General features: G+C 38.8%; 1 protein-coding gene across 1 annotated transcript in view; it reads right to left on the bottom strand.

Annotated features, from left to right (window-relative positions):
• The window catches only part of DNAH5 (dynein axonemal heavy chain 5), a 295,211-nt gene that overhangs the window by 119,550 nt on the left and 156,052 nt on the right, over positions 1-19,609 (bottom strand). The window contains exons 35-43 of the mRNA XM_038583304.1: positions 19,421-19,593; positions 12,457-12,635; positions 11,883-12,070; positions 11,356-11,550; positions 7,438-7,572; positions 6,255-6,362; positions 4,580-4,733; positions 3,304-3,450; positions 674-915 (exon numbers count right to left, since the gene is read on the bottom strand). Coding sequence (XP_038439232.1) covers positions 674-915; positions 3,304-3,450; positions 4,580-4,733; positions 6,255-6,362; positions 7,438-7,572; positions 11,356-11,550; positions 11,883-12,070; positions 12,457-12,635; positions 19,421-19,593 — 1,521 coding nt within the window. The remainder of the gene's footprint in view (positions 1-673; positions 916-3,303; positions 3,451-4,579; positions 4,734-6,254; positions 6,363-7,437; positions 7,573-11,355; positions 11,551-11,882; positions 12,071-12,456; positions 12,636-19,420; positions 19,594-19,609) is intronic.

Here is a 19,609-nt window from a genome sequence, read left to right as displayed (position 1 = left end):
AGATGGCTTATCTAATAAGCATTTTGCCTTATATTATAGCATTTATTTAGTAAAATATCTAAGTATACAAATTAATTATAATCTGATTATAATCAATACACCCTGGAATGTACTGGTGGTAAGAAAATAATATACCTTTTCATGAATTGGAAATATTATCTGAAATATCATTTCTAAGAACAAATGTAAGACAAATACTATGACTACTGAATCTCATAAAAATTCCTTATATGTAATTTTTCGCTTATATGCAATTTTAATAAATTGTTCCCTTCAAGCTAATATTCTACGATGATTGTTCCCAAACTTTATGTGAATGAGTATCTTTTAAAAATGTCATGAATTCCCAAAGTAATAAAATTAAATTTTACTTATTCACATTCTGATGGAATTATTGATTCAGCTAGGACTGGCAATTACTCCGCAACTCACAGTGGAAATCACAGTTCTAAAGAGATGAGAAGAGCCCTGAAGAAATCTGAAAGAAAGCTAAAGGAGCCTGTAAGGGACAATCAGGGCTTTAACATCACAGAACAAGCAAGAAACGGCCATAAACATTAGCAATGAAATGCAATTACATCACAGGTCTGCAGAAAAATCAGCATGTGCTCTACAGGAATGGTAAAGATCTGTTTTCCTCTTTCAGTGTACAAAACAAAGACCCCACTCATACCTCTAGAATAGGACTCCAACCTAGGATAGAAGAACTCATGAAAACCATTCCATTTCTTGAGACAGTAGCAGGTGAAGCGTTGTCAATGTTATGGGGTTCAAAAATGATCTTGCAGTTCGGAGCCATGGGAATCCGATCACCATTGGCAAGGGTTAGAGTTTTATTATCATCCAAAACAGAATTCAGATTTTCAATCCAGATGGCGTCTACTGGACCATCAAGAACTATCCAGATATGCTCCCCTAGAATATCCCACCAAAGGTGGGGGGGAAACATACATATACGTATATACATATACACATAACTACTACACTTGAAGAAGTATTATAATGATGTAATTTTCATTAATTTTAAATAAAACTGATAGAAATTATTATCTTATATTATCACATAGAACTTTTCTAGTTCTTCATATACCAGTTGTTTAAAGCACATCATCAAAGCAATAAGTCATTTGCTCATTGAACAAATATTCTTTGAGCACCTTCTAAGTATAAGCACTGTTTTAGGGTCTGGGGATATTGAGGTAAATAAGACAATGTCCTGCTTTCACAGAGCTTACCTTCTAAGTGGTAGAAATGATAAACCAATAAGCAAAGAATATGTTAGATAAGAAAAATTAAGTAGGATAAGAGGATGGTGCATTGTTTTAGGTGAGGTAGTCAAATTTCAGGAGAATGATGTAGAGATCTAGAGGTAGAATCTTCCAGGCAGTAAGAATAGCAAGTGCAAAGTTCTCAAAGTGAGGATAAGGACAGGGTGCTTCAGAAAGAGTAAGAAGTTGAACCTAGTAAGCAAGAAGAGGAGAAGAGGAAGAGAAATGTGAGTACAGTCAGAAAGACAAACAGAAGCATAGAATGGACTGGCTTGAACATGTTACATTTGAGATGTCTCACAGACATCCCACAGTGTTGTTGAGCTCGAGATTTAAGGGAGAGGTCAGGGTTGAACATTAAAATGTAGAAGCCATCAGCTTAGAGATGGCATTGAAAACCATGGACTGGAGATGTTTCTTCTAGATAGGAAAAGTAGGCAGAAACAGGAGGTCTGAGGACAGAGCCACTTAATGCTCAGACTTCTGGTACTCGTCTTTGCTGGCTCCTCCCTCTGGGAGACCCCTCATCAGGAGGCAGAAGTAGAAGGAGAGCCAGCAGGTAAAGTTTCCCAGAAGTCAAGTGATGGAAGAGTATCAAGGATCAATGGTGCCAGATACTACCAGAGCCCAACTAGCCTGAGAACTGACTATTTATATCTGATGTGCCAGAGGTCATGACTGTCCTTTAAAAGAGCAGTTTTGGAGGACAACTGGGGACAAGAGCTGATGGAAGTTGCTTCAGAGATATGGAAGTAAAGAAAGTGACAAACATCAACAGAATACCATCAACGGGAATGCCATCATCAATTTAGGTATTTGGTTTAATAGTTCCTTTTAACTTCTTAACCTCTAGTTTCTCTTTATTGACACTATGACCAAGTTTGTAACTCTAATTTTTATTTATTGTGCAACACCTGTAATATATTCTATGTCAAATAAACTGCTTTGAAAATCTTAATTATGCTCATTTGACTTGAATTTAAGTAAAATGATGCCAGAGTCATTTAGAAAAGGCCTATTGCCTTCTTTAAGGAGGGGAAATAAACCACCTCTCTGAGCTCCTATTCTTGGGAGCATTGGGCACTGGATCTGTGTTGACACGGGATTACTGAAACAAGTCAGACACAAAATTTTATTTATTTCCACTAAAACAACAATTTCTAACATGAGCACACTTAAGAAATTCCATGTTTTCATGTCTCTTTTGACAACCGATGTTAGGTTGATGAGCTCCATTCCCTAAATGAGAACTTGGGTGGCAATGCCTTAAACATTTTTCAGTAGAAAGTGTTCCAAAGCAGAGACTCCTAAAGAAATACCCCAATATCTTGTCCTCCCATATCCTACTTTCTCTCTGCAAGTGCATTCACTCACTCATTCAGGAGTGAGAAAATATGGGAAGAAAGTTAATATCACCTCTTCCATCTGAGCTTATATTCTAAGAACATTGGGTTCAATTTCCAGACTCCGTAAGGAAGAGAGTATTCAGAGTGAACTGCTAGCCATTAACACGTTTGTTCATAGGAAGACCAAACACCAGTGTACATCTACACAGAATAACTTGTTAGTTCAATAAAGACTTCATTTTTGATATATGTGATTTTCTCCCCAAAGAAGCCTATTTCCTCCTGTGATTTTTATAGGCAAATCAGTTTTCTAAAAATAGGCTGTACTTAAATAAAAGTAACATTTTTAAAAGATTCAGTGAAATAGTTATAGTAAAATCCATTTATTCAACAGTATCAATTTTCCTTAACAGCTTTTTCTTTCTATTTTTTTCTAAGATATCACAGACATACAGAAATATTTACTCAAAAGGAAAATAATTTCTGTTGTGACAACAACAAAAGGTGGAAGAGGGGTATTTTAAATGTCTAATCAATATTTTCAATATGTCAACACTGACAAATATACTGATTAAGGGCTTCTTATTCTTGGCTAAGATGTTATAGGGAGAATATGTTCTACCAATTCTAAATGGGCACCAAGGATTTTATTTAGAAGGATGTATCAAAAATAATCCTCTATCCTCTACCTTTTTTAGCCTTTAATGTTTTCCTCCATAGGGTTGAAAATATCCCATCAGTCCAGTCGTTTGTGGCCACATCAAGCCGACCAAACATCTGTGGGGCCGTAATCGCTTTGGGATTCATCCTCAGTTCCCGATGTGGTTTTCCACAATCTGTACCAAGTAAATGTAAATTTTAAACAACTCCAATGTAGAGTGGCCCATGTTAAGTAACACTGAACTAATTTGCAATGTACCACTAGCAAGTGTTCAAGATATGAAAAATGCAAAATTACACTGAGAATATATGTATTACTTCATTCCAAGTTATCATAGTTAATACTGTTATATTTTATGGACTCACATACTTTCGTTTTTATCCTTCTGTAAAAGAAAATTACATGAAATATAATGGGGAAAAAGATATGAACAAATTAATATATCCTGGAAGTTCTTAAAATTTCACAGCTCAAAAGTCTTTTGATTTATGGTGTACTGGATTAAGTCTGGTCTCTGAAATATCACCCAGAAGATGCCTCATTCTCCCCTCACTGGCTTCAATTTGCTGAGATATGTTCTTGTGTTTGGGGATGTTTACATAGCTTTAAAATGATGTTTTCTCAAATTATGCTTAATAATACTTTTGTTGTTATGTGGTTGCCTTCTGTTAACAATAAACTACAAATGCACCTGGTAAAATGACTTGAGCAAAATGAGTACTAAATATTAAACAATAGTGATACATTATGTATAACATGTCTAAATTATGTAACCCAATGCCATCACAGATTTTGGAGAAGTTCTGTGCAAAGATGAATTCATCATAAGACTATTTGCTGTTGATGAACCTGTTCTTGGTTTTAACATGTAGCTCAGTCAGCTCATGAAACCCCAGTGCATTGATATTGATCGAGTTGGTGGTTGTGAAAATTGCTCTGTATTTGCCCTAGGGTCCTGCACATGTTGGATTTAGTCTTGGTGTCTTTAGCTATGGAGCAAAGTGAATTCTCTACATCAAGACTCCACCAGGAGGTCTTCACACTGAGAAAGAACTGTGCTCTCAGCTATCACTTACCTTGCCAAAACTGAGAGCTTACACCTGCTGGACTTATGTGGTTTTTTCCCCTCTAGTTCATTATAATAATCCATTATCTCTAAAATGTACCTAATAATCAGGAAAGCAGCATTCCCTCCTGCAAATATACTAATGTAGCTAATGTTTGTGCCCCTCTTGGAGTATGCAGAGGTGTCGCAACTATTTAAATGTGTTGTCCAGAGCAACACAGCTTGGCTGCCCCCTTACCTGCCATGGCTTTCATCAAGGTGTGGATGCAGGTGGTTTTTCCTGCACCACTAGGCCCCAGGGTCATCATCCCATGCCGCACTCTCTGTGTCTCAAACAGCTGGATGACTTTGAGTTTCCAAGGAGGATGGTTGATGAGACCAGCTTCTTCAACCTGAAAACATGCAAGCCCCACATTGGGCCACATCAACAACAATCTGGATTACTGTTGTAATCAAAATATGCACTGATGTCGAGTGGGGGGGTAGAGGAATGGGAGTTATTATTTGTTGGGTATGGAGTTTCAGTTTGGGAAGGTGAAAAAAATTCTGAAGATGGATGGTGATGATGTCTTGTATAATAATGTGAATGCACTAAATGCCACTGAACGGTACAGGTAAAAATGGCTAAAATGGTAAATTTTATGTTATGTATTTTACCATGATAAAAAATATATTGCTGGGGCAATATATTTGTAGGCTCAGTTGGTGGATTATGCAACTTTTGATCTCAAGGTTGTCAGTTCGAGTCCCACATATGGCATGGAGTTTGCTTAAATTAGATTATTACTTGTAAAGTTACTGGGGATTTGAGCCCAAGAAACTCAGCTCCATGGTCCATGCTCTTAACCATCATGCAATGCTTAAACACACTATAAATGATGCCTTTATTTTTACGTAAATAATTGTTGGACAATAATCATGGATCATTTTAGGCTCTGTATATATGCTCTTCAGATTTTTCACATGCTACAAATTATGCTGTTAATTGCCCTATAAATTACTTTATGTTAAGCTTTTTAGACAATGCTACAATTAATTCAGCCATATGATGAAGAAACCACTTGCAAAATGAATTATCACTCTTACCTGATAAGGAGATTAAGATTTTTTTTTAATATTTTATGTATTTATTGCAGAGGGTAGAGGGGCAGAGGGAGAGGGAGAGAGAGAATCTCAAGGCAGACTCCTGTCTAGCATGGAGGGCTTGACAGCATGACTCCAAAACCACAAACTGAGCCAAAATCAAGAGGCAGATGCTTAACCAACTGAGTGACCCAGGTGCCATGGAGATTAAGAGTATTATGTATTGATTTTTTAAAAGGAAAATATCCATTAAATACTACCATATTTTATTTTTGTTAACAAATATCTTCAAAGAATTGAAATGTATTTTATAAATATGAGCTAATCACCATTTTTATATAATGTAGTGGATCCCCTAGGGCCTAAGGAAGAAACCACAAGTGATCCTGGGCCTGGGGAAGAAGAATGACAGTTGAGGAGTCATATGAGATCATTGTGAATGACAATCAGGGGCAGAGACCAAAGCAATGTGGAAATACCAGGGCCACAGGCAAAGCCAAGCCGAGCAAGGCAAGGCAGCCAGCTGAGGCCTCCTTGTCATATTTCATTTCAGAATCTCATGTGGAATGGTTTCCATCAACAAGGGGCCAACTAGACCTAGCATGTGGCCAACTAGACATGTTGTTGTTCGATGGTGGGAGACTGCCTGGCTCAAGACTGCCTGACACAGCTCTGTCAGTGGTGTGTAATGGCCTCTCCTAACACAATAGCCACAGCGTTGGGTGTTGTTCTTAGAACTCACATATTTGGAACACATCAGCTCCACTTGATTCTCATGAAATTCAGATGAAGAGACTACATAGTATTGGATGCCCTGAGAAATACATTACCTGTCTACTAATTGCTATTTCCAGTTCAGGGTAATCTGCTTTGTCCAGAAGAATATTTGGGAAGAGATCTTCAATCAAACTCAAAAATAAGGGTTCATCCTCATCAATCTAAAAGAAGAAAGAAAGGGAAATCAGACTAACTATTCTGGCACAATCAGAGCAATGTACAGATAAACTGAAAATGCTAAACATACCAAATTATTTTACCATAACTGTTAATAAATAAAATACCACCTTCACTGAAGTTGAGGAATATTTTCCTTGTGTTGCCCATAAGTTAAAAATTATTTTTAGAAAAGGTGGGGGAGAAAAAGGAGAAAGAAGAGGAAAGTGAGGAAGGAAGCAGATGAAAGGAAAATACTGCCTATACAATAATCTTCCAGTAAAATAACCAGTTTGGGGAGTTACCATTAACCTAAAATTTATAATTTAAATTTTAAAAAATAATAATTTAGTAGTAAGAGATAGTAACAAAGTCATGAATTGGAATTTGCTTTGCGCTTTTGTTTTAAAATAAAAAATATAGGGATCCCTGGGTGGCGCAGCGGTTTAGCGCCTGCCTTTGGCCCAGGGCGTGATCCTGGAGACCCGGGATCAAATCCCACGTCGGGCTCCCGGTGCATGGAGCCTGTTTCTCCCTCTGCCTGTCTCTGCCTCTCTCTCTCTCTGTGTGTGTGTGTGACTATCATAAATAAAAAAATAAAAATTTAAAAAAAAAAATAAATAAATAAATAAATAAATAAATAAATAAAATAAAAAATATATCATTCTGTCACCCTGTACATAGATTCACTGATCCCGAACAACTGTGAAATGGATGAGTGTGACATTATTACACACTGTTCAATTTACATATAATTTCCTGCCAGACTCTAGAGACGTTAAAGAAGGTGAGATTTCAGCTCTAAAACCCAAAAATATTTCAAGTTATTCAGAAACTTAGCATGTGGATTTTTAAAAATCCATTTCAATCCTATGGAAATAGGCATATGTTAGACTAGATATGAATTACCACAAAAATAGCTTCTGAAGAAGTCTCATTTAAAGTTATGCTCTCCCACACTTTAGCTGATAATTATTCATTTTAAATGAGTATTTTAAATAAATATTTCTAAATCTCATTTGCACTTACTTAGCTGAACTGATATTAAGTGGGTGCAACATTTCCATCTGTGAATCTTACCAGTTTAGAAAGATTCATGTCTCGTAGAACACGCATGACGATCACTGATTCTGTATCTGTGGGGTTGGCTCTTTTTGCCGCTCCTAGGGTTCGCAAAACTGACAGAATGTTCCGCAGACCAAAATCATAATGCACCTGAAGCATGTGAGGTACAACAGGCTTATTTTCAATATTAACTTACCCATGAAAACTACAAAGTTGACAAAAGAACTTTTCACAATAATGAATAAATGCTAATTTTCCTCTAGAAAAAACTGCACAGCTAGTGAAGCAATAAATTTTTATCAATATATTTTGGAGAAAAGAAAGAATATCCAAAAGAGTTCTCTCATGTATGATCATTAATTTCAGCCCTTAGATCAGAACTAATAAATATATCTCGACAGGGAGAAAAGAATAAATTTCCTCTTGGAGTATACGCACCCCTTGAGCCTCTTCTTAATCAGTCATCCTAAGAAAAATTTCCTCATATATCTAAAGCTAAAATTCTGAACCAGGTGTATATATATTTATATACTGATACGTAAAAAGATAAATGTATTAAGGAGGAAGACAGTAGCCATATTCTAGAATTACATAGATCTGGGAAGAATAAGGACATGTCGGAAAGCCAAGTCCTTAGCTTTGTTATTCCCTTGATATATATTTAAAACCTCAATCACATATAAAGTGAATAATTAAAAATGAATTATCTAACCGCTATAAATTTTTTAAAGATTTTATTTATTTACAGAGAGACCTTGCAAGCGGAGAGACGGGTAGAGGGAGAGGGAGAGAGATATCTCCAGCCGACTCCACGTTGAGCGCAGAGCCTGACACAGGGCTCGATCCCACAACCCTGAGATCATTGACCTGAGCTGAAATCAAGAGTCAGACTGTCAATAAACTGAGCCACCCTAGTGCTCCAAATTAACCAACCACTATAGAAAATAGTATGGCAGTTGCTCAAAAAATTGAAAATAGAACTATTATATGATCCAGAAATCATACTTCTGGGTATATAGCCAAATAACTGAAAGCAGGATCTCAAAGACATATTTGCACACCCATGTTCACAGCAACAGTATTCACAATAGCCAAATAGCCATTTGGAAGCATCTCAAATGCCCATGGATGGATGAATGGAAAAACAAAATGTGGTATATACATACAATGGAATGTCATTCAGTCATAAAAAGGAACCAAACCCTGTCACATCCTACACCATGGATGAACCTTGAGGTTCATGCTAAGCAAAATAAGCCAATCAAAATAGACAAATGCTATATGATCCCACTTATATGAGGTATCTAAAGTAGTAAAATGCATAGAAACAAGAAGTAGAATGGTAGTTACCAGAGACTGAGGGGAATAGTAAGAGAGGAATTGCTGCTTAATGAGTATGGAGGTTCAGTTTTGCAAGAGGAAAATGTTATGGAAATCTGTTTCATAGCACTGTGAATATACTTAACGCTACTGAATTGTACACTTGGAAATGGCTAAGATGGTAAATTTAATGTTAGATATGTTTTACCAGATTAAAAAAAAAAAACAATTATCTGCTAAGGTAACTGAAGCAGTATGCATCACTTCATACTCATCATTTGGAGGATGGAGCACATAAAAAGATTCAGATTGAGTTCCTGTCTTCAAGGAGTTTAAATTCTAACAGAGGTAACATGATAAAAATGTGAGCTAACTCACCAAAAAGTAACAACGATGTGAAAGTAGTGGTGTGTGGTATTAATTAAGGAAAACTTCTCAGAACTGGACTCAGTTAAATCTGTGGGCATGAAGTAAGATTCACAGAATGTTCACCCAGAGATCAGCACGGGCCAACTGTTTTGCACACGTTGACTCATTTCATCTGACAATGACCCCATGAGCAGGGCTGTGGGTGTGAAGGAAATAGAAATGAAATAGTAGAGAAGAAGAAGGCAGGAGTCAGTGATGTGGCAATTTTCTGCATGCAGGAAACAGCATGGAAAAATACTTCTTTGATAGAGGGGAAAAGAAGAATGGGTGAGTAAAGGCTGCAATAAGTAGAAGAAACAAAGAATATTTTTGATGAGAATGTAATTTAATTGAGGCTGGGGGTATAAAAAATAATCTAGAGTCAAACAAGTTTGGAATGGAGGCCAGAGTGAAAGACAGATCAAAATGTTCTATATATGTTAGGAGGTTTTATTTGTGTTATAGTTTTATGCTTATTGCATGTATTGTTATTTAGCATATGCTTTTAGTAATTTTTATTTCTATGTCCCAGTGATCTGTGGCATGATCCCAACTCATGGTGTTTGTGTCTTTGTATGATAGTTTTCCCTTGAGTGTGGTAGGACCTATGATTTAATCAATCTAATACAGCAAAGGTAACAGGTCGCATGTGATTGTATGACCACGTAATTCTGTGGTCACATCACTTAAGGTTTGTAATAGTAAATTTATGTGTCAGTTTGGGCCACAGGATGCCTCGGTCCTCATTAAACATGATTTTGAATGTGTCTCTAAAAGGAAGTTTCTGGAAGAGATTAGCATTTGAACTGGTGGACAGAGTCAAGAAGATGGCCCTCCCCAGTGTGGGTGGGCACCATCCAATCAGCGAGGACCTGAATAAAACAAAAAGGAAGAGGAAGGTTGGATTCATTCACTCTGCCCTACTCCTGGACTGGGATATCAACCTTCTCCTGTCCTCAATGTTCCCAGTTGTCTGGCCTTCAGACTTGGACTAGAATCTATACTGTCATTCCTTCAAACTACACCACCATCTTTCCTGGTTTTCAGCTCACAGACAACAGATCATGGGACTTCTCTACCTACATAACTGTGTGAGCCAATCCCTTATAATAAATTTCTTTATAGCATATATATATAAATGCATATATCCTATTGGCCCTATTTCTCTGGAGAATCCTAATACGAGACTGTTGCATTCATCCTGCTGGAATCTCTTTCACTTGCTGACGTTGAGAAGGCAAGTGGCCATGTTGGGGAATCCCATGTAGCAAAGAACAGCATGCAGCCTGCAGGAACTGACCATGGCCTTCTCCAGCTGACAGCCGGCAAGAAACTAAATCCCTCAGTCTTACAACCTCAAGAACAGAATTCTGCCAACAACCTGAGTGAGCTTAGAAGTAAATCCTCCCCTGGTCAAGCACATAGCCACACTTCATTGAAGCCTTGTTACACTCTGAGCAGAGGACCCAGCCACGATGTACCAGGACTCTTGACCCACAGAAACCATGAAATAATAAACTGTGTATTATTTTAAGCCAGTAAATTTGTGGTACTATGTCATATAGCAACAGAAAACTAATGCAAAAGTAATATATGATGAATTTCATACCTCTTAACTGCAAAACTGCATGATTTCAGAACCTGCTACTCTAAATAGTACAGGAAACTAGCATAGAAGTTACAATAAAAGTTATGATAGATGAATCACTGAACTCTATCTCTGAAGCTAGTAATACACTATATGTTAATTGAATTTAGATTACAAAATAAAATAAATAAAATTTTAAAAACTTACAATAGATATAACAGACCTATTAGCAAGGCATGGCCCAATATATGAGGAAGCTTAGAAGTGAGAAGAGCAATGATTGAGAGGTTCCTGAAAACTCTGAGGACGCACAACACATACTATGATTAACATACAAGTGGGAGAAAGAACAAATATTAATATTTATAATTCTTTGGCTCTTAAGTCAGTTCAGGAAGTACTTATTTCATTTCTATGTGGCAAAAATTAATTTACTTAAATACACTTTAAAAACTATCCACATAAAATTAATTTTGTAATGATATAACTTTCTACTTTGTATCAGGAAGGTAGCCTGCCAGCAGCCCCAGTCTACAATGTTTCAAAATGAGCACATTTCACCAAATAGAAAAACTAAGTATATATGTAAGTTCAGAAAGACTTTCAGAACATCACACCTGCTTAGAAAGCTGTTCCTCACACAGCTTGTAGAGGGTGAAAAACTTCCTGGCCAAAACAACATTGTCAGTGAAGCCACAACTGGCCAACTTCACCCTTATGATAATCTGTCGGTCAGGCACCATCATGGCCACAGAGCGGAAATTAATCTTCAGGTTTTCGGGGAGCTCCTGCCGCCCAGCATAGCCAGGATTCTACACAGCAAACAAACCCACAGATGAATGACATGGTCATGGGGTGACTTACTCACATCAGTGTGACAGTAAAAGAAAGATTCATTATGTACACGCAACAAATCCAGGCTGACAACCAGACAACTCATTTACATACCTCACTCTCCTTTTAACTGGAGAGAGTACATCACAAGTTATTAATATGAGCTTTGTTTAACACCAAAGGCTTTCACACAGTAGTTAAAACTACCATCCCAATTTCCATTCATGAAAAAGAAGCGCCCTACAAGGGAAATGCATGAAAGCTGCAATAAGAAGGCTGAAATTCAGCAGCTCTTCTTCTGGTTCCTTACCATGGTCAGGAAAAGTCCAAATTCAGGGTTCATAGTCACATTATCTCCGTCGGTAAAAATAAAAGACTTTTTCCGCTCCTTTTTACATGTCAGAATAATGGAAATTTGCTGGGCTGCCACTGACAGAACTGGCAAATCAATACGGTTAAATTCATCAAAACAACCCCAGGATCCAGACTGTGCCAGTCCTTCGAAGGGAAATTTAATAGAAAATCCATTTAGTATATCATTTCAAAAAGCCAAGGAAAAGGGCATTTTGCAGCTGCCAAGACAAGCCAGAGATAAGTCAGTTCAAAAATAAACTTGAACAAATAGATGATGCACAAAATGCCCCCAAAATAATTCACAATGTGGTACTTCATCTGTAAATAGCCAACCTGCAGGGATAAAGGAACATTACAAAGCAGGTGATGGTGACATTTGATCCCCCCAAACATTGGTAAGATGCAGGTTTTCCAAAAAGTTGTCTGAAGTTGAAAAACGACACTAAAATGTAGCCAATTGTTGAAAAATAAATCTTAAGACATTCCATCTTAGCTTAAATTTTTCATCAAATAAAAACTATAACCCTCACCTTTAAAAATCCGTCCAAGTCCTCGGAAATCCATCTGGTCAGAACAATTGAAAACCACGACATATTTTCCAAGACATCGTCCCATATCTTTAGTAGTTTCTGTTTTCCCTGTCCCTGCAGGTCCAGCGGGAGCTCCTCCCATGCTCATTCCCAGAGCTTGAGCCAATGTGATGTAACACCTTGAGAAATAGAGACATCACTAGAACCATACCACCAGCACCCAGAAGACACTTCTGAGACATCACAGTAAAATGAAACCTGCACAAGATTTTTAAATGGGAAGTTCAAGCCATTGTCCCTACAAAACATTTTGCAAACTGCACCCTTAAGCTATGCTTCCCTTATGGATATTAACATGTGTAAAGGAAAAAGAGGAGATGGTCTATGGCCAAGTAAGTTTGAAAATTGTTAAAAAGGTTCAGTGAGCTTTCTCAGGAGAATGTACAATGAGATTCTCCACGTATGAAAAAATAGTACACAGCATTTCCAAAACCTATTTGGCAACCTTTTCATAAAAACCTACCAATCTTTAAAGAATAGTATACTATGGAAAGATTTGGAACCATTAGAATAATCCCCTTTTGGAGTGTCTCAGTGGCACAGTCAGTTAAGCATCTGACTCTTGGTTTCGGCTCAGGGCATGATCTTAGGGTTGTAAGATCACACATCAGGCTCCACGATCATCACAGAGTCTGCTTGGGATTTTCTCTCACTCTCTCCCTCTGCCCCTCCCTGCCTCAAATAATTTTTTTAAAAAATACTAATCCTCTTTTGAATCTAAGAGTCAATAATTTGAATGATCACATGAGATTTGAATCACACATTGCTAAATAATCATGTCTTCAATCTATTTCTAGGAGCATATACTATACCTACACATACCTTCTACTGTCCTTACTGCATGATATTAATGAATAAAAGACTTTGGTAAGAAAATACAAAAGTGCCTGGGAAGGAAAAACTAACCTGATAACTCGCTAATAAATTACTCGATTCCCCAGCGTCACTTGAGTTGTCAAAGGAGGTAATCTATAAGTGATGCAGTTTAGGGATTTCCTATGGCTAAACTATATAAAGCATTCATCTGGACATGAAAAAATTTCAGAGGATATAAAGCAATTGTCCATCGTGAAGGGTGGAAATAAACAGCAAGTACACCTACTGGAGATCCTCTAGAATCTGTATTTTATTGGAAGTGGGTTCCTTAAAATACAGGCTAATCAATGACTTGGCCCTGAATGTATACAGAGCCTGGATATGGAGAAAATAATGTAGGTGTACTCAGGAGGACACCTAAGCTCACTTTGATTTTTGCTTTTTAATTCAAGGTTTTATTTCTCACCTTGTACTTCTGTTATCCCTGGCAGAGCAGTCTCTGTAATAACAGTTAGTGTGATGTGCTCCACCTACAGTATCTCACGTAAGCTCAGGGAACCTTGCAGGGAAGCTACTGGTGTTTTTCCCATTTTATAGACAAGGGGAAAGGCTCACAGAGATGGAATTACTTTTCTTGGGATTGTGGTGGAAGAGCCGAGAATCGATTGAGCTTTCCCATCCAACTGCAAGCCCTCATGCTGCTCGGCTCTAGAACATGTCCACCCTGCCAGGGTTAAGGAAAACATCTCTGGGAACCCTGCCACCCAGCTATTCTGTCTTGCAAACCCTCCTTACAACTGGGTTTATATTTGAACTGAAGCAAGAGCAAGTTTTTAAGTTGCCTTAAAGAAATCATCCTATTTACATGAAAACTAAGTGGGCAAGCCAGGTGCTTTATCGCTTCCTTTCTCCCCTGGGTGTGGCTTCAGCCCATTTGCTTTGCTGGCACCCAGACTCCTCTCGGACTTGCTTTTCAGAGAAATCTTTGCCAATTTTAAAAATGTCATCATTCAGGAATAGGGTTTGGACTAAATCAGCCATGTGATTTAGTGGCTGTTGTGCAGCTTTATTTCTGCACCAGACTGCCATAAGGTCTCTGTTCTTAGGAACTGTGTCATGATCTCAGGATTGTAAGATCACACATTGGGTTCCATGATCATCCAACTTCCTGCCTAAACCCTAGCCACTTATACCCTATGAATGCTTATTAAATAAATGTCTTGTGCCAGTCCAGCCATACAGTCTTCTCGCATCCCAACAGCTACTGGAGTAAGACATGCACAATGTGGGGGTGCCTGGCTCAGCTCAGTAGGTAGAGCATGCCACTCCTGATCTCAGGAATGTGAGTTCAAGCCCAAAATTGGGCATGCAGCCTACTTAAAAAATAAATGAAATAAAATAAAAATGTATTCCTTCTTGTCTATCATACCAAGAGATTCAAGAAAAAAAAGAGAGAGAGAAATGTAGAATGTGACCATCCTGCTAAACCAACAATGACCAGCCCCATGACGCAGGTCTTATTATCGCATTCAATATAACCAAATCCATCACCAACATTCCCAGCACCCTACATGTACTTCATCACATGTAAACCAGCAGTGCTTTCAGCTACTATTCCTAAACAGTATTAATTCTAAAATGTTAAAACTAAAGCAAAAACAAACAAAAAACCTCCTAAGGCAATGATGGTACACACATCATGAACTTATTTTTCTTTTGTTTCTTTTCTTTGGTTTAGTTATAGACTCTGATTATGAACATACTTAAGGAGAAACAAAAGGAAACATTGATTAAGAATGTGTTATTGATGAGTAAGAAAAACCACAATCATAGCAACGATAATAATGACTAACATTTACTGGGTTCCAGGCCCTGGGTATTCCAAAAGGAGAGAATCAGAGAGATTAGGTATCTTGGCCAAGACTATCCAGCTATTGAGGGCAGCATCCAGCGATCAATATTCAAGTGTGACTCATGGAAGAGAAATGTGCATATTGTTTAGACCCATCTACATTTCTTACTAAGCTGATGAGAAGCTTCTACCAGCCTTTGACCTCTTCTGCCCTCTGCCTGAGTGACAGTGTAGTAAGAATGACTCCTGTCTTGTCCGCTTTTGCAGAGAGGAAGGACTGGTCATGAAAAACACCATGAGCTTTCAGAGAATGATGCCATATGTTTTTAGTTAATTAGGACAACTATTTTATCATCCGGAATATCGGCAGCTCCATCCACCTGATGCCAAGCTTCCCAGAGCCTAAAGCTACCAATGTTGTTGAATTTCCACAGGGCAATCAGCAAAAGACTGACAAGATGTCAATGCCTCTGGTCTTTGATGTTTGTAAGTATTAATTTTAGTGAGGAATTCTTCTGTAAAAGGGCAACAAATCTTGCAATGGAATCCCAGTGACTGACAGAAAAAAAATAGTGAATCAATTCTCCCATGATCAAGATAAAGAAAAATAAGCAAATGAACGTTTAGGGGGAGACAGGCCAAGACAAACTTTGGAATCACTTCTATTTATATACTTACACCTACTTTGCTTTTAATGTTCTCAAGTTTTTTTGATACAGAAAGATGGACAAGACAATGAACATAGTGAAAGAATTTAGCTGCAGAGAAGTTTGTAGAACCTGATACCCATATGTAAAAATTAAAAAGAATTTTGACGTACAAGCAATAGAAATTTCTAGAAGGAAAGGGAATAAGTTGCTTGTTGTTTTTTAAAAACAGGAGGAAAAATTGACTCTTATACTTTCAACTGTATGTCCTTCCGTACTATTTAAATTTTTCACCACAAAGATGTGACTCTGAAAATAAACATTTCTTTCATTCATTCCGAAAATTCTTATTTAGCACCTATAATGTGACAGCACTATTCAAGGAGCAGTAAATATATCACATCATGGGAAGTCCACGGCAGTGCTTTAGCTGACATCCTAAAGGAAGGAAACAAGTTATTTAAAAATAGGGCACAGAAATAATAAAGCTGGTTGGGAGGGCTAGGGAAGTGGGGATCACTGCTTCATGTGGCAGGTATGAAGACCCCTCTGAGATGACATTTAAGCAGAGCCTGGAAGGAAGTGAGGAAGCAAGCTAGCTATGCCTGTGCTGAAGGGAAAAAGAGTTCAGGTCAAGGGGACAGCAAATGCAAGGGCCCTGAAGCAAGAGTGTGCTGTCCAAGGAACAGCCAAGGAGCAAGTGGCTAGAGTGAAATGAGGAAAAAGAAACAGAAAAATAGCTGGAGTCAGATCGTGCAGGTCACTGTTGAGGATACTGGTGCTTATTTTGGGTGAGATGCAAAGATAGTGGGGGGACTGAGACAATCTCTTTGTTATCTTTTTATGATGACAGAACATAACTGAACTGAAGATAGACTATAGGGGGCAATGACAAGTGTAGGGAGCCTGGTTAAAAGACCATTGTAATAATCTAGGCTAGAGATTATGGTGGCTCGGACCAGTATGACAACAGCAAAGAGGTGAAAAGTGGTCACATCCTAGATGAATTCTGAAAATGGTGCTGAGCAAACTTGACAGTAGATGGGATGATGAAGCAAGAGAAAAACAGGAAGGCATCAAGGATGTTCCAAGGATTTTGGCTTGAGCAAATGAAGGATGGAATCACCACTCGTTAAGATGGGGAAGACTACAGGAAGGCAGGTTGGTGGGGAATGATCAAACACAGTAAGTGCAAATTCCCTGTGTGTGTCCAAGAAAACACCTTACGCAGGTGTTTGTGTCTGGAGTTCTGGGGGAAAGCCCTGGTTGGGGGCAGACTGGGGGGGTCTACATATAGATGACACCTAAAGCCACATGAGATCACCTGAGCAGTGAGTATAGATGGACAAGAGTCCTAGTGGTCCTCTGTTTAGACCAGGAAGATAAAGAGGAACCAGAAGTAGGAGTACAAAAGGACAACAGGAAGAGTACAAAAGGTCAGGAGAGTGTGGTGTCCTGAAGCTTTGTAAAGAAAGTGGATCAAAAAGAAGAGTATGCTCCCCTGTGCAAACCTGGGCTCTCTGATGGGCCAGGAGAGATGAGAATGAGAAATGACTAGTGCACTGAGCAGCATGAAAACCTGCGTGGCACTGTCTCAGAGAGGGGAGACAGTGTGAGAGGCAGCATAACAGCCCCCCGAGAGATCCACGTTCTCATCCCTGAAACCTGCAAATAGGTTTCCTCAAATGACTAATGGGACTTTGCAGCTATAATGTCAAATGCCTTGGATTACCTGTTGAGCCCAATGTAATCTCACAAGTCCTTCAGAGGGGAAGAGGGAGGCAGAAAACTGGGTCAGACACAGGACCTAAGACGGGGGGCGGGGGTTGCAACCCACTGCTGCTGCTGTGAAGATGGAGGACAGGGAACAGCCCTGGGCTTACAGTCAGCAAGAAAACTAGCTGCAGGCCCTGCACTGCCAAGAAAGCAATTCTGCCAACAACAGGAGGGGTTTCTGCCTCAGGGACTCCAGGAGAACCCGTTGACACCTGATGTTGGCCCAAGAAGACGGGTGTCAGACTTCTAACACACAGACTGTAAAACCATTCGTGTTCTTTGACCTTCCAAACTTGTGGTGATCTGTTATGGGGTCAATAGAAAACTAATACAGAGCCTAACTAGAGTGAATTAAAAATAAAATGGGTGAAGAAGAATAGGTGCTTTTGAGGAGTTCTAATGGGATCGCAGAAATGGAAAAAAAAAAAAAACAAAAACGGAGGGTTCGCCATAGGATTTTCTTTCTGGTAGCAATTACAGTAGCTTTGTAAGTTGATGAGAATGATCCAGCCAGAAGTAGAAACTGATGATGTTCCCAGAGAGGAAACCACTGTGGGTGGAGATGTGGCTTTGGAGGGGGGCAGCACAGACCATCCGTCCGGAGAGCCGACTAAACCAGGGCAGGCACTTTAGCAGACCCATGAGTGGAGACTGAGAGCGCACCTTCCCCACCAAACAGGAAATGTGGTCTTCACTAGCAAAGGAGAGAGGGGAGTGCTGGGGGTCTGAGAGGACAGAAGGTGTAAATGGACTGCCTGAGCCACAAGTATTTCAAGGAATTTGTCACATTTTATGATTATCCACCTCTCCATGTCAAAACAAAGAGAAACACTTTCAAAAGGAGGTCCAAGGCACCCAAAATAAATCATCTTCAATCCAGGCATAAGGACTAGAAAGACGATGAAGAGGAGGAAAGTGACAATAAAGTCTCTCTAGTGAAAGCATTTCATTTAGCATCATGAGTGAGTAGAAGGAGCAATCAAGCAGCACAGGATTAATGGGGTTATTGTGTCAAATCTTTATGTTTTGTCTGATAACACTTTTAATCCAATAGCCCAGAGTTTCATTTCAAGAAAATGGATGATATTCAGCTTCAGCTTCTACTTAAGCCAAATACTGATTTTAACACTCAGCCATTTTGTCAAAATAAGTATTCAGTGCCTCCCTGAACAGAGCATATACACAATTAGCTGATGCCAAAAAGTTTACAAGGGACTAAGAGAATTACAGACTATGAGCCGTGGGAGGGCTATTGGAGACAGCCTCGTTCATCTTACAGATGAGGAAACTGAGTCTCGGGAAGGTGCAAGGCACTTCTGGCTAGCACAGTTACTGTATAACAGACAGGAAAATTAAGAGCACCAGATGTCCAGGCCAACGTGCTCCCCATCACTTTTCACCTGTATAGATATTCAATTTCTTTCCTGCTAAAAAATCATCTTAAGTGTCTCTAATAAAAGCAGGTGCCATGGTCCCCAAAGCAGCCCTCAAAGGCCAACGGTGATTTGCACCTATTGACACATGGCAATCAATTCCTTTTCTTGCCCATTTGATGTCCATTGCGGTCACTGAAACTTCACCTCTCTATGACTGAAAACAGAGGAAGTAAAGCATTTTAGTCACAATCCCAAATTCCAAGCAGAGACCCATGTGTAAAGCTAAAAATACTGAATTTCAAAGACTTTGGCATAAAAGAGCCTCTAAACCCTAAAGAGACATTATGCAGAAATCCCCTGAGTAACTCAAGAGAATAAAAATGTTGGGGAGGGGCCAGAGGGAGAGAGGTTGTGGAATCACAGAACCCCTCCATCACCTGTCTGTGAGTGGAGTTATGACAAGCCTGTCAGTGCAGCCTAGAAATTCATTCTGGTATATGAAAGCTACATCTGTGATGTGAATCATCATCTTGTCAGAATCTTCGTTAAAATAAAATCTGCACTGTTTCAGCCACTCAAAGTCTGTAGGGCTCTTGATATGCATGTGACACTGAAATGCAAAAGAT

Source organism: Canis lupus, chromosome 34 (assembly GCF_011100685.1).
Source record: "Canis lupus familiaris isolate Mischka breed German Shepherd chromosome 34, alternate assembly UU_Cfam_GSD_1.0, whole genome shotgun sequence".
NCBI classification, from domain to species: Eukaryota; Metazoa; Chordata; class Mammalia; order Carnivora; family Canidae; genus Canis; species Canis lupus.
Note: the sequence above shows the minus strand (reverse complement) of the source record. Positions and strands in the feature narration are given on the sequence as shown.